This window comes from Mirounga leonina, unplaced genomic scaffold (assembly GCF_011800145.1).
Source record: "Mirounga leonina isolate KUSES-001 unplaced genomic scaffold, KU_Mleo_1.0 Mir_151, whole genome shotgun sequence".
Taxonomy (NCBI): Eukaryota; Metazoa; Chordata; class Mammalia; order Carnivora; family Phocidae; genus Mirounga; species Mirounga leonina.
In genome coordinates, this window is record NW_023270377.1 from 53,641,993 (window position 1) to 53,654,893 (window position 12,901).

At 37.6% G+C, this 12,901-nt stretch overlaps 1 protein-coding gene across 9 annotated transcripts in view; it reads right to left on the reverse strand.

The window, feature by feature from the left end:
• The window catches only part of RBM45 (RNA binding motif protein 45), a 23,011-nt gene extending 10,608 nt beyond the window's left edge, over positions 1-12,403 (reverse strand). For 4 of the 9 annotated variants that reach the window (XR_004679668.1, XR_004679667.1, XM_035007657.1 and 1 more), the window contains exons 1-5: positions 11,970-12,403; positions 7,822-7,944; positions 5,579-5,705; positions 3,216-3,338; positions 2,143-2,328 (exon numbers count right to left, since the gene is read on the reverse strand). Coding sequence is in view for 6 of the 9 variants with exons in the window: in XM_035007657.1 (XP_034863548.1) it covers positions 2,143-2,328; positions 3,216-3,338; positions 5,579-5,705; positions 7,822-7,944; positions 11,970-12,275 (865 nt within the window). In the remaining 3 variants the exon portion in view is untranslated. The remainder of the gene's footprint in view (positions 1-2,142; positions 2,329-3,215; positions 3,339-5,578; positions 5,706-7,821; positions 7,945-11,969) is intronic. The other 5 variants (XR_004679669.1, XM_035007661.1, XM_035007662.1 and 2 more) reach the window with 3 other exon arrangements.
• Between the last annotated feature and the right edge of the window lie 498 nt (positions 12,404-12,901).

The following is a 12,901-nucleotide window of genomic DNA, read 5'->3' on the forward strand; positions in this document are numbered from 1 at the left end:
AATATAATATAATATAATATAATATAATATAATATAATATAATATAAATATAACCAATATATGCAATATAACCCATTTGGGGGAAAACACTGCTATAATTTCATGTTCCTTTCTAAACCCAAGCACCCCAACATTTTAATGAAAATAAAATTCAGATAGCAAATGAACATATAAAACTAATTCAGATAGAACTCTATGATGATACCTCTACTAATAAAAAGGTGCCCAATAACACATATATTTATTTATCAGACATACTCAACCAGAGAAGCGATATAGAAGGTAAAGGAACAAATACATTTCAACATACCAGATAAAAGGGAAGGAAATACAAAATAAATAGAATTATACATAATAATTAATGTGCCAAAAAGCACAAAGTGTGTGCCTTAGAGTCAGAATAAAGAATGATAGTCTAAGGTTGGGTTAGGGTTGGAGATGGTCCAAAGTAGGTTCAGACGGGTAGTCGTGCTAAGAGACCAGCGCTGGGTAGAGTAATAGTAAGTGCAAGTGTCTGTGTGAAAAGTGGTACCACTCCAGGCCTGCCAGCCTGATGACCTGACTCACTCTCCTACTTCCCCTTACATCCATAACACCCGGAAAGGACTAAATAGAGTGTATCTATAGTACTAGAAGAGATGCCAAGTATGACTTCTCTATACCACCCCTCCAATTCTCTAAACAAACCAATAAGCTCCTGAGATTTCCTGAGTGCCTACTATGTGCCAGGACTTGCATTAGGTATTTTACATACAGCATTTCTAATTCTTATCTAACCTTGGCATAGAAGGTATTAATAATCCCCTTTTACAGATGAAGAAAGAGATTCAGAAAGGATAAGCAAACTGCCAAGGTCTCAGAGCTACATGCCAGTGCTGGGATTTGCATTTTGAGTTTAATGTGAAATGGAATGCCAACCATTTTCCATTATGCCACAATAACTCCATTTTCAAAAAGCCTTAAAAAAAACCTTAAAAAATTATGAAGATGGTTAAGCCAACACTAGGTATTAGGTTTAACCAATTAACTAGTTAATAAGTTCAAATGGCTATTAGAGCCTTGCTTCAGATTTTTTTTTTAAGATTTTGTTTATTCATTTGAGACACAGAGATAGAGAGTGAGAGCATGAGCAGGGAGAGAGGCAGAGGGAGAGGGAGAAGCAGGCTCCCTGCTGAGCCAGGAGCCTGATGTGGGGCTGGATCCCAGGACCCTGGGATCATGACCCGAGCCGAAGGCAGATGCTTAACCATCTGAGCCACCCAGGCGCCCCTTGCTTCAGATTTTTAAAAAAGATCTTATTTATTTATTTGAGAGAGAGAACACAAGTCGGGGGGGAGGAGAGGGAGAGGGAGAAGCAGACTCTCCATTTAGCAGGGAGCCCGACATGGGGCTCAATCCCAGGACCCTGAGATCAAGACCTGAACCAAAGGCAGACGCTCAACTGACTGAGCCACCCAGGCGCCCCAGAGCCTTGCTATAATTAAGACTGGGAAGAAGTAGAGAGAGAAGTAGAGCAATTAGATGTTTGAAATGAAGGGAAGGAGTTTCATCTTGAGGTATAAAGTTTAAAAAAACAACAACAAAAAGAGAGACACTTAGGGACGAGGAGGAAGCTTTAAGGGTTTTAGAACTTTGCCTAGCATTAATCAGGAGTACAGGGACCCCATCCTGAGGTATTCTGGTTGTACAACTGGAAAGAGAGAACACTCTATATTGTGGGAGTTAAAATATTCTTTAAAAATAAATGACTTGGGGTGCCTGGGTGGCTCAGTCGTTAAGCATCTGCCTTCAGCTCAGGTCATGGTCCCAGGGTCCTGGAATCAAGCCCCGCATCAGGCTCCCTGATCAGCAGGAAGCCTGCTTCTCCCTCTCCCACTCCCCTGCTTGTGTTCCCTCTCTCGCTATGTCTCTGTCGAATAAACAAATAAAATCTTTTAAATAAATAAAAATAAATGACTTATATAGAGGAGATATATTCTCAGGGGTTTATTTATTAAGGTATCATTGTATTTGAAAGTTTAAAGTGGAGAAAAAGAAAACATAAAGTTGTCAAAGAAAGAGTATCTGACATAAGAAGTGCCACTGGAGAAAAGACATTTTAACAAAACACAGTATATTAAAAAGTAATAGACATTATTTTACCATAATTAGAATAAGGATCTCGTTGAACTTCACAGTATTCCAATCCTGGTACTATATCAAAAATACTGAAAAGCTGCTCTTCAGTGAAAGGAACTCTTGATACAACTGACAGGCGTTTGGAGATAGCTTCTTGGCCTCTGTTATCATTCTTGTCGAAACTTGAAAACTCAGATTGTTGTTCTCCAACAATATAAAAAAAAAGTACATCTTTTAATTTCTATAGAGTCAACATTTTAGGTACAAGGAAGATGAGCTGTCATTAAGTCCATTGCATTGGACCAAGGCACTGTGTTTTGTAGTATGTTCTTGGTCATTAGCACTATCAGAGGGACCAATGGTGAAAAAACAGACAACTCTGCCCACTCCCCTGCCTTTGACACAGAAATATAAGCAGAAATGTGTAGTCTAACTTCAGACGAATATGTTTAGTATACAAAACTGCAAAATATGGTACGGGTTTCACCTAAAAGAAAGTTTATGCCAAATAACATTTATAGGACTTACTTTCATCACTCATTTCTCCCTTTGGCTAACTTCTGTCATTCCTCTCCTTTCTCTAGCCCTAATTTTAAAGCAGCAGTACCTTAGGGATAAAATCTTAGGACTCACACTGAGGGGATATCAGGATAGGTCTTTCATACTTTTTGGTCCTACACAGAGGCAGAAGCTCACTCAAAAAAAGTGGCAGTGATGCAGTTTAATATTTAGATAATACATAACTAACCACAGAAAACTATAATTGGAATTATTATTTTTTTCTGTTACACATAGAAATATATAATTATATATAATATAAACATATAGTTATATTTCTGTTATACATAAAATATAATATATATTTATATAATAATATAATAATTTCCAATTATAGTTTTCTGTTACACATAGTCTTAAATACTAGTTACACAAGTGTTAAATATTAAGACCATGAGGAGTCATGAAAAACTTCTCAAAAAACCCCATACTAACTTTTATTCACTAAGTGAGGTTTACAGACTAAAGAATATTTTATGAAATCCAAATCCAATTGTATATACTACTTATACTATTAAAATAAAGGATACCTTACTCACCAAATGGAAACATATTTACTCTAGGTTCATGTCCCAATGTCTCCTGCCTCATGTTACTATAATAGTCTTGTTCTGAGGATTCAGATGCTTTATTTTTAGGTTCAGCCAAGATTGCCCTAAAACCTGAAAAAGAGAATCTATGACTTTCAAACTTCATAGCAAATTTAACACACCTGCAAATATACTTTATTGCTAGTGCTTAGCTTTTAACTGTAATTGTATAAAACAAAATCTACACAAGGGCCATTTGCACCAGACCTACTTACTTGCTTTTTGGAAGATGGCAAAGAATAAATAAAAAGTGCAAGAATCTCAAGTTATGGGTCAATGTAGACATGAAAGATCAGCAATTCTATCCTATCCTTTCCAGTCTCCCCGCTATTACAAAAAACATCATGGCTCGTTCTCCCTGGCTCAACATCAAAATCCTATAGGGCTCTTCACATTCAACCAGTTAGCAAGATTCTTCCTTTGAAATACACTTACAAGATGTTATCTTTTACTCTAATTTCTTTGCCTTTGTTTCTAAGTCAGATTCCCTTCAATTAATTACAACAACTCTTTAAGTGGTCTCTGTGCCTCTGGATCAAAGGTTTTAAGTAGGGGCTCAAAGATGAGCTTCAAAAAGTGGGAAGGTTCCATGAACTCTCTGAAACTTAAAACACAATGCTTATGTATATGTGCATATGGGCATATTTCAAAGGAGAAGGTTCATAGCTTTCATCATATTATTCAGTGGCTCCTAAAAGGATAAAACCAGTCACTTTGAATTCTTTCTCTGGAAATCCATCCTTGATACTGTGGTTAGATCAACTGTCCTAATAGTTATTTTTCTGCTTTTAAAACAATCTACAAGGGAATCCTAACTGAGGTTGAACTGTTTATAACCTCCCATATACGGTGCCAATGTATTTAGTTAACTTTATCTCCTAATTTCTCAACAGGATTATTACGCTTTCTTCAGACTGTTGCCTTCACAGTATTAAGCAAAGACATGTTTACTCCTAGCTCTGTGCCTTTGCTAAAACTGCTCTCACCCTCTTTCCTGCCTACTCTATACCAGATGTCAATCTTACCTCTAGAGGTTGTTCTCATGCTCTCAGTGCACTTGTTTCTCACCACTGTTGGACCATACCACACATTTTTAAACATTTTCTCATTTGGCAAATTTTTATTGAGTCTATTAAAAATGGCAGTATCTTTGATAGAGATCTCAATAAATCCTTACAGAGGGCCTATAACTAACAGTACTAGGTACTAGGAATGACAGAAACAGACAAAACATACTCCCTGCTTTCAAAGAGCCTTTTAAAAATTCTTCTATTATTCTTTAACTATTTTTTGTCTATTAGATCTTGGCTACCCAATATAATTAAATTCCTTAAAAGCTATATATTTATTCCCTTTGTATCTTTTTACTTAACATATTGCTGAGTATACCATAGGTACTCAATTAATGCTGGTTGACTGAGAAATTCAGAAGGATCTGAGAGGAAATTTTGGTGTGTATCTTAAGGTTATTTAAGGAGGGCACGTTCTGCACGGAGCACTGGATGTTATATGAAAACAATGAATCGTGGATCACTACATCAAAAACTAATGATGTATTGTATGGTGACTAACGTAACATAATAAAATATAACTTAAAAAAAAAAGAATTCTACTGATTAGCAATAATTCTTTCCAGTACATATAGATCTTTATAATACCCTAAAACCTACCAATTTAATTATTCATTTCTCAAGGTCAATATAACCAGGAGTATGACAACAAACGATATTTTCCCTGGCTTCTTTAAAATTCTTATTCTTCATTATATATACCAGCAACAGCAAAAGATTCAATTAATGTCACTCTAGCTCAAAATTAACCCAATATATATTTAGTTACCTATGTGGGCAAATATTACACTAAGTCCCAACTTCAACCTTTATGTTTATTAGTATATACTTAATTCTATTTAAGGTTTAGGTTAAACATGAACAAATATAACAGAAAATTTGAGATTTTTTTAATACAAAGAAAAAATATTCTTTAAAAAAGCCTGAAAGGGTAAGTCAATTTTTTAATACTTAAAAATCTTAAATTACTATAGAAATAATAACCAAAATGTGGCAACAGTATTTTCACTTATTAAGTTAATGCAATTGCTCATATTTCTCTTCAAGACAGTGCCTCAATGAAAACTTAATCACAGCCCCAAAATAATTTTCATCTTAGGTATATACATATATTTAAACTCCCATTGCTAGGATTAAATTAGCAGGTATGGTTATTAGCAAAACCAAGTGTTAAATTCAGTTATTTAGAATAATTAAAAGTTTTTAAGAAGTTTTTAATATGTTAAATGAACATATCCTTACTTCGATCACAGTTTTCTATTGCTTGGGCAGCTTGTGATGGTTTTAAGTATCGAACATAACCCAAACCTTTACTTTCTCCAGTTACTTTATTCTTAATAATGCTGCAATACTCGATATCTCCATACACCTATGAGAGTTAAAAGAAATGATCTTAGAGGAGTCAAAATCAATAACTGAACAGATTATTTCAGAACTTAAAGTTTATTTGTGTCCCTTATTGGCAAAACTAGAAATGAGAATTAGAATTTACAGCCATTTTTAATAACAGAATCCAAATGTCACAAACTAATGAGGCACTAGAAAAAGAACCATACTAACGATATAGGCAAATAATAACACAACCAAAATAATGATGATTTTCATTTTCATCTTCTGAGCATTTGCTTTACATATATTATCTTACTGCTACAACAGTTCTTCAAGGATATATATATAATATGTATGTGTGTATGTATATATGTACGTATATGTATATACACACAATATATTACATATTTGTATATCTATATATGTTATACTATTTATTTCACAGACAAGGAAACTGGGTCTTTGAGAAATCAAATAATTTTGCCCATGTCATGGAGGGCACGTAAGAATGTGTACATGGTTTGGAAAGCTCCAAAGTCTTGTTCAGTGGTGATTACAAGCTGGAATTGAACCTTCCATATCCAAATCTTAGCTCAGTCCCTTATTAACTGAGCAGTTTAGTTATCTTCTCTGTGCCTATCTCTTTACCTGTTAAATGGGGCTAAAAGTTGTACCTACTTCAAAGGGTTATTTTAAGAGTTAAATGAACTAATAGACCTAAAGGGTCTGGGACACACTAAACATTAGCTACAGCTGTCTGCCTTCTAACAGGACATAACTGATTATGTGTTCTTTTGAAGAGGAGCCTCTCAAAGTGTATCACTAAAACACACTGACGTACTCAGAAAGTCAATTCTCTATGTGAAAAATATGGGTAAAAGTTTACTTTTAATGTTGGTAGAAATATGGGATACAAATTCTTAGTATTTATTTTTTTAAAGATTTTATTTATTATTTAGAGAGAGACAGTGTATGTGTGTGAGCAGGGGGAGGGGCGGAGAGAGAGGGAGAGAGAAAATCTCCAGTAGACTCCGAGCTGAGTGTGGAGCCTTATGCAGGGCTCCACCTCACGACCCTGAGATCATGACCTGAACCAAAATCAAGAGTCAGATGCTTAACCAACTGAACCACCCAGGTGCCCCCTTAGTGTTTATTTTTTATTTTGTAAAATTCTCACGTAACCAGTTAGCAACTTAATTATTATACATTTGGATAAAAATGTCATATTTGTTCACTCAGAAAAAGATAAAAATTTATAAATATATAAGATAAAAACTTCCTTCTTACTATTGGAAGAAGTATGGAATATATATTTTTGGTAGTTGTTATTTTTGAGATATTTTATTCAACTCTTACTTGGGGTAGGACAGAGAAAGTTTGAAAATTACTTTTCACTATTTGTTTCTTTTCTTTCTTGCTTGTTGCCCACCTGATTCATAGTGTTGGGAAACTTATTAGAAAAAGGATGAAAAATTACAACTCAAAACAATTTAAGAATTGCTTTTTAATAATTTTTGTGAAAGTATATCACATATATAAAAATCAATGGCTAAAAAGAGATTTAAAATTCTCTTCAAATTTCATGGACTATAATCTTGCTATACAGTTCAGAGCTGTAGTTTTTTTTCCTTTAAATAGAACTCCTTCAAAGGCTTAATTTTAGGACAAAAATTCTATAAAAGATGAGCCTTTCTGTGAATAAGTACATCTACATGCCACAGGCTTATAATCAATACTAGATAATACAGTTCACACACTCAGGCTTGCTTGACTCCCCTCTATATGAGAGCAACAGAGTGGTGAGAGGGTACTTTGAAAGTGTAAAGACCAAGAGCAGGTTCCACCACCTACCAGGTATGTGACCTAATTTAAAACTCCAGGCTTTATATTTTATTTTCCTGAATCTGTGTTTTCCTTATATGGGGGAAAAAACTATCATTAATATTTTTCAGTTTTTATGTTTTTTTTTTAAGTTAGTTTATTCTAGGTTTCATATTTTAAAACTAGATGGAAATAGGTGACTTAAAAACAGTTCCTTAATTCTCTACCAGCAATCTAATCATCTAACTCAAACAACACTTGAGATTTAATAACCATACAACCAATTTAGGATTGTAAGTTACCACAGATGCTAGTTGATTAGAAAACATAAGTACCTTAAATTTTTCCCGCAGATCTTCTTCTGTGTAGGACTTTGGTATCATAACAAATATTCTCGTAAGTTCTTCATCTTCAACATCACGGTGACTTCCAGATGATCTGGACTGAGCAATGAAAACCTAAGAAACAAACAAAATCCAAAAAATAATATAAAAAAAATCAGTTAACTGTTTTCCTATTTCTTAAGTATACTTACTTCATTATTAGTGTGAGAGTCATGTTAGGTTAAACACAGTGTAATAGCGTTTTGTCAAAAAGTTTTTTTAAAGCAATCTTTACTGCAATGACATTTTATATAATACCAATGTCTGCATTTACTTTTGCACTTTTGTTTGCCAAGAGAAGTCAGTGCATTGAAAAAGAATGTATACTCTGTAGTTGCTGAATACAGTGTCTAATAAATGCCAATTACAGTTGATTAATAGTATTATCTAAATATCACATCTTTACTGATTTTATCTAGTTGTTTTATCAGATACTAAGAGAGCAGTATAAAAACCTGATTGCAAATTTATCTTTCTCCTTTTAGTTCTATCAATAATGTTTCATGTATTTTGAAGCTGTATTACTGGCTGCATAAACATGTGGGATTCTTATGTACTTTTTGACTGATATTCTTATTCCTATGAAATTGCCCTTTCTCTGTTAATACTCTTTGTGTTGAAGACCATTTTGTATGACATCACACAAGCTTTTTCTATCCTTTAACTTTCAGCCACTTTGTATCTTTATGTCTCTTTTAAATAGTATTTAGTTTGGTCTTTCTTTTTTTTATAAATCCTGATAATCTCTGCCTTTAATTGGCACATTAAGTCTACTTATGTTTAATGTAATTATTGATATAGTTGGGTTTAAGTCTGGAATGTCATTATTTTTAACTGTTTTCTTTCTAATATTAACCTTTAAAAAAGGTAACATAACCATATTCTGGATCACCTCAGGGACCATCCAAATGATTTATGTGAGCAAGAAAATGCACAGGACTACCTGAGGCTCCATTTTCTACTATTAGCAATTTAGTTTTACTGAAACATCATCTATGACATTAGATTACTTAGATTTATTACTTGGATTATGATACTAGATTGTTATTTATTACTTTATAAAACTGTTTTGGTTTTATATTATCCTAGAGGAATGTTAAAATCTCTAATTAGGATTGTGGATTTGTACAGAGCTATAAGGATAAGAATTTTAATGACTAGTTTTGTTTTTTTATAACTTGAAGACATGTAATACAATTAATATAAATCACCACATGAAGCCCTTAAGGTTTCTTTCTCCTTCTTCTACTTTAAAGGGGCAGCTGTATACCATTCAAGTTATGAGAAAACCTCAACTTATGGAATTCCAGAGTAGGAGGCAGCAACCCAAAGGACAGAGAACTTATAAAGCCATGGGATTTCAAAAATATGAAACAGAAGATCGTATGTTTGCTTAGAAAACAGCTGTCATAGAGGTATAGGGCCTTGTTGACAAGATACAGCTGGAGACATATTCCTAGAGTCTACTGTTACTCCTTCAATAAACTTACACTAGCAGTGTATGAGGTATTAGTAATAGAGTACTTAGCAATACAGAAATGACCCATTAGAAAGTCAGTCTAGTGGACGTATCACTAATGAATGATCAATAGAAAAATAAAATAGGAAACCTTTACGAATATGGGAAGACACTGGGGGAAAAGAAAGAGTCTCAAGATTTGAGACTGGAGGTGTCATCAGATCACAAATTTCTAAATTTTAGAAGTCTAGAGTGTTTCAAATTTCCAACAAGGCAGGCACTGTCTGAGCAGAACACATGTATAATAATTAACCACCTAATAGAGATTTCTCCTGAGACTTTATGTTCAGACTACAGAATCTAAATAAGAGACATTCTTGCAAAGCTGAAAACCAAGACTTTACCCCTTTCCTCCAGATAATGTAATTGGTCACAGAATAACTCTTACTTAGCCAATCTTTTCTGGCTGCAGGCCCAGGGCTATAATTTTCTTATGTGTCTTATAGATCCTTTGGAACTTTGCAAAAGCAAACTACATGAGAAAAGTTGAAGCTGAATTAATTTAACGGGAAATACAGAAAAAACAGAAAGAAACACAAAGAAACTAAATTCCAGTGAAAGACAGACGAAGCTGAACCTGCTGAAGAATGAACTTAGACTGTCTAGCTCGGTCCTGCAGTGCAACAAACTTCTGGCTGAAACTGAGTGGACCAAAATGTGGAAAACAACTTAAACTTGAATTATTTTGGGGAGTAACTTCTCTGCGGCTAAAAGGGAGGGTACATTTCAGTGCTGGGACTTTTACTTCTCTTGTAGGAATTTAATCAAGGAAAAGGGATTATATGGGTTTGAGATTTGGGGCACTTTTTGGGTTGCCCAGAGATCTCTGGTTATACTCAAAAGTATAAAAAAACCCTCTAGGCTAATTTAATTAGAAGGAGATAAAAATTACCAATCTAGGACAGGAGTCAGCAAACCACAGCTTCCTGTTTTTCTACAGCCCATGATCTAAAAATTGTTTTTATATTTTTAAAGGGCTGTTAAAAACAACGAACATGTCACAGAGACTGTATGTGGCTCACAGCGCCTAAAATATTTACTATCTGTCCTCCTACAGAAAAAGTTTGTCAACCCCTGATCTAGCATATGCTGTGGCCTTACAATTCATTTTATTGATGATCTGTTCTGCTCCACTTCAGACAGTTGGGGAGGTGGAAATAAAGGGAATGTCTATGGTGGTCTACCGTACTGCTGGTATACTCCTGTGCTCCTTCTCTTTTGTGGATGGAGGTATAGGGAAGACCTCCGAGACTGAAATGTCTTTCAGTCTTTCATTTATGTCAGTATTAATAATATTCTTACCAGTTTTCTGTAGTAAATGGGAGGAATAAAAGGGGGGAAAAAAGTCGAGGAAAAGAGAATTTTGTGGAAGTCTCCAACAGAATTACATACACAGCAACTTTTTCTACAGGACAGGTGAGGGTACAGTTTAAGCAACTGTCAGATCCTCAGGAATGGGTCCTGAACTGAGTTCACAGCCAGTAAGGAATGACATTTTGGCTACTACTGACCATAAGGATATATTGAGGGCCTACCTTTTGCCAAGCACTGTGCTGAAAGCATAGATAAAGCCAAATAACTCTCAAAATCACCCTTCCTGCCACGTGTCAGTTATCTTAATTTTACACAAGTAAGTGCGGAAACAATATAAATACCTCCAGGGTGAAGTAAGAGTATACAAAGAAGCATTTAATAACAATACCACTACACTACCATCACAATGATTTGGCTCTTCTTTTTTTTTTTTTTTTTAAAGATTTTATTTATTTATTTGAGAGAGAGAATGAGAGACAGAGAGCATGAGGGGGAGGAGGGTCAGAGGGAGAAGCAGACTCCCTGCCGAGCAGGGAGCCCGATGCGGGACTCGATCCCAGGACTCGATCCCGGGACTCCAGGATCACGACCCGAGCCGAAGGCAGTCGCTCAACCAACTGAGCCACCCAGGCGCCCTGATTTGGCTCTTCTTGAGGCAGTTTACTTTGGTTGCTTTCAAAGAAAAGTGGCAATAACAAAACGTATGCCATTACTACTTTCACAAAGAGGGCTTAGTTAAGAGGATTTTAAAAATCACAAGTGTGACAAATATACAATAGCAGCAGTTTTAGTCACCTTGATTCAAACATTATATACATGTCCACTTTCGTCTGGTACTGGGCAAACGCCCAACACCAGAGAGGCCAGTTTCATACACTTTTATCAAGTTGTATATAAGTTCAGTACCAACCTGAAGAAAAGCAAAACACAAAAACAAAAGCAAAACCTGTTTTTATACATGGTAAACGGGGTTATGAGAGTGGCGGTTCAGAGGTGGGCGGTGGAGTCCAGAGCCGCGTAGTGGTGACGGCCGGAGTGGAGGGAGGCCCAGTCAGCTCTGCAGCTCAAGTCGGGGCGGACGTTCTTTCCGCACCGTCCAAACCCCCGCACCCCTCTCTCGAACGCCATCCTCCCGCCCCCGGAATGCCAGGCGCTGCCCAGTGCGCCCCAAGGAGGGGCTGTACTGCCCCGACCCCACGCTGACACAGCTTCAGGTGCAGGGAGGCCCCATCCCTTCCCACCCCCGCGGGTATCCCAGCCCGGGCACCTGCACCTTGATGGGCTTGGTGTCGTTGGGGCTGAGGCACTGGCCGTGCATCTCCTCCATGGCCCTGCAGGCCTGGGAGCTGCGGGCAAACTTGACGAAGGCGATGCCCTTGGACTCCTTGGTGTGCTTGTCCCGCACCACCCAGATGTCCTGGATCTCGCCGAAGGGCGAGAAGCGCTCCCTCAGCACCGACTCGGGCGTGTACTTGCTGATCACCAGGAAGATGCGGCTGTTGGGCGGCTCGTCCAGGCTGTCCACGCCCGGCCGGAAGCCTCCGCCGCTCGCACAGCTGCCTGCTTCGTCCATGGTGCTCCACCCCGGCGCGGGAGCCAGGCCCGGGTCCCCTTCAGGTCTCCTCGCTTCCGCCGCGCCCGCCACCGCCGCTTTGCACACCCAGCCGTTGGGGGTCCGGCGCTCCGCTTCCGGAAGACGCAAGAGTCGGCCGCCTGCCGCGGTCCGGCCGCGCCTGGTGCCAGCTTCCGGGGAGCTGCCTGCAGCGCCCCCTAGCGGTCCGGGGGGTGGGGAGGCCGACCCAGTCCGGGAGTCCAATCCCGCGGAAACGAGGCTCGAACTCAGGTGTGCCATCCGCGTTCCCTGTGGCCAGAACAGCACTGTCTGGTGCACAGGCTTTCCCAGCGCTGGCTTTATTCCCACCCCTGGAGCCCAAGCATTCTTCCCCCAAAGTTTGCCATCTTGGTCATAAGCTCAATAGAAGACCATTACTGGATAAAGTTAAAAACCCTATAGCCTTTAGAGCTATAAAGAACTTTTGAGATAATCCAATTCCAGCCTGATTTGTTGAGAAAATTGGGATGAGGAAATCGAGGCCCTTGGAATAGCCAAAGATAGTAGAGATACAAATAACAGAGCCAAAACCAGAACCATCTCCGTCTGCTGATCTGCTCAACTCCCACAGACACCCCTGGGGATTT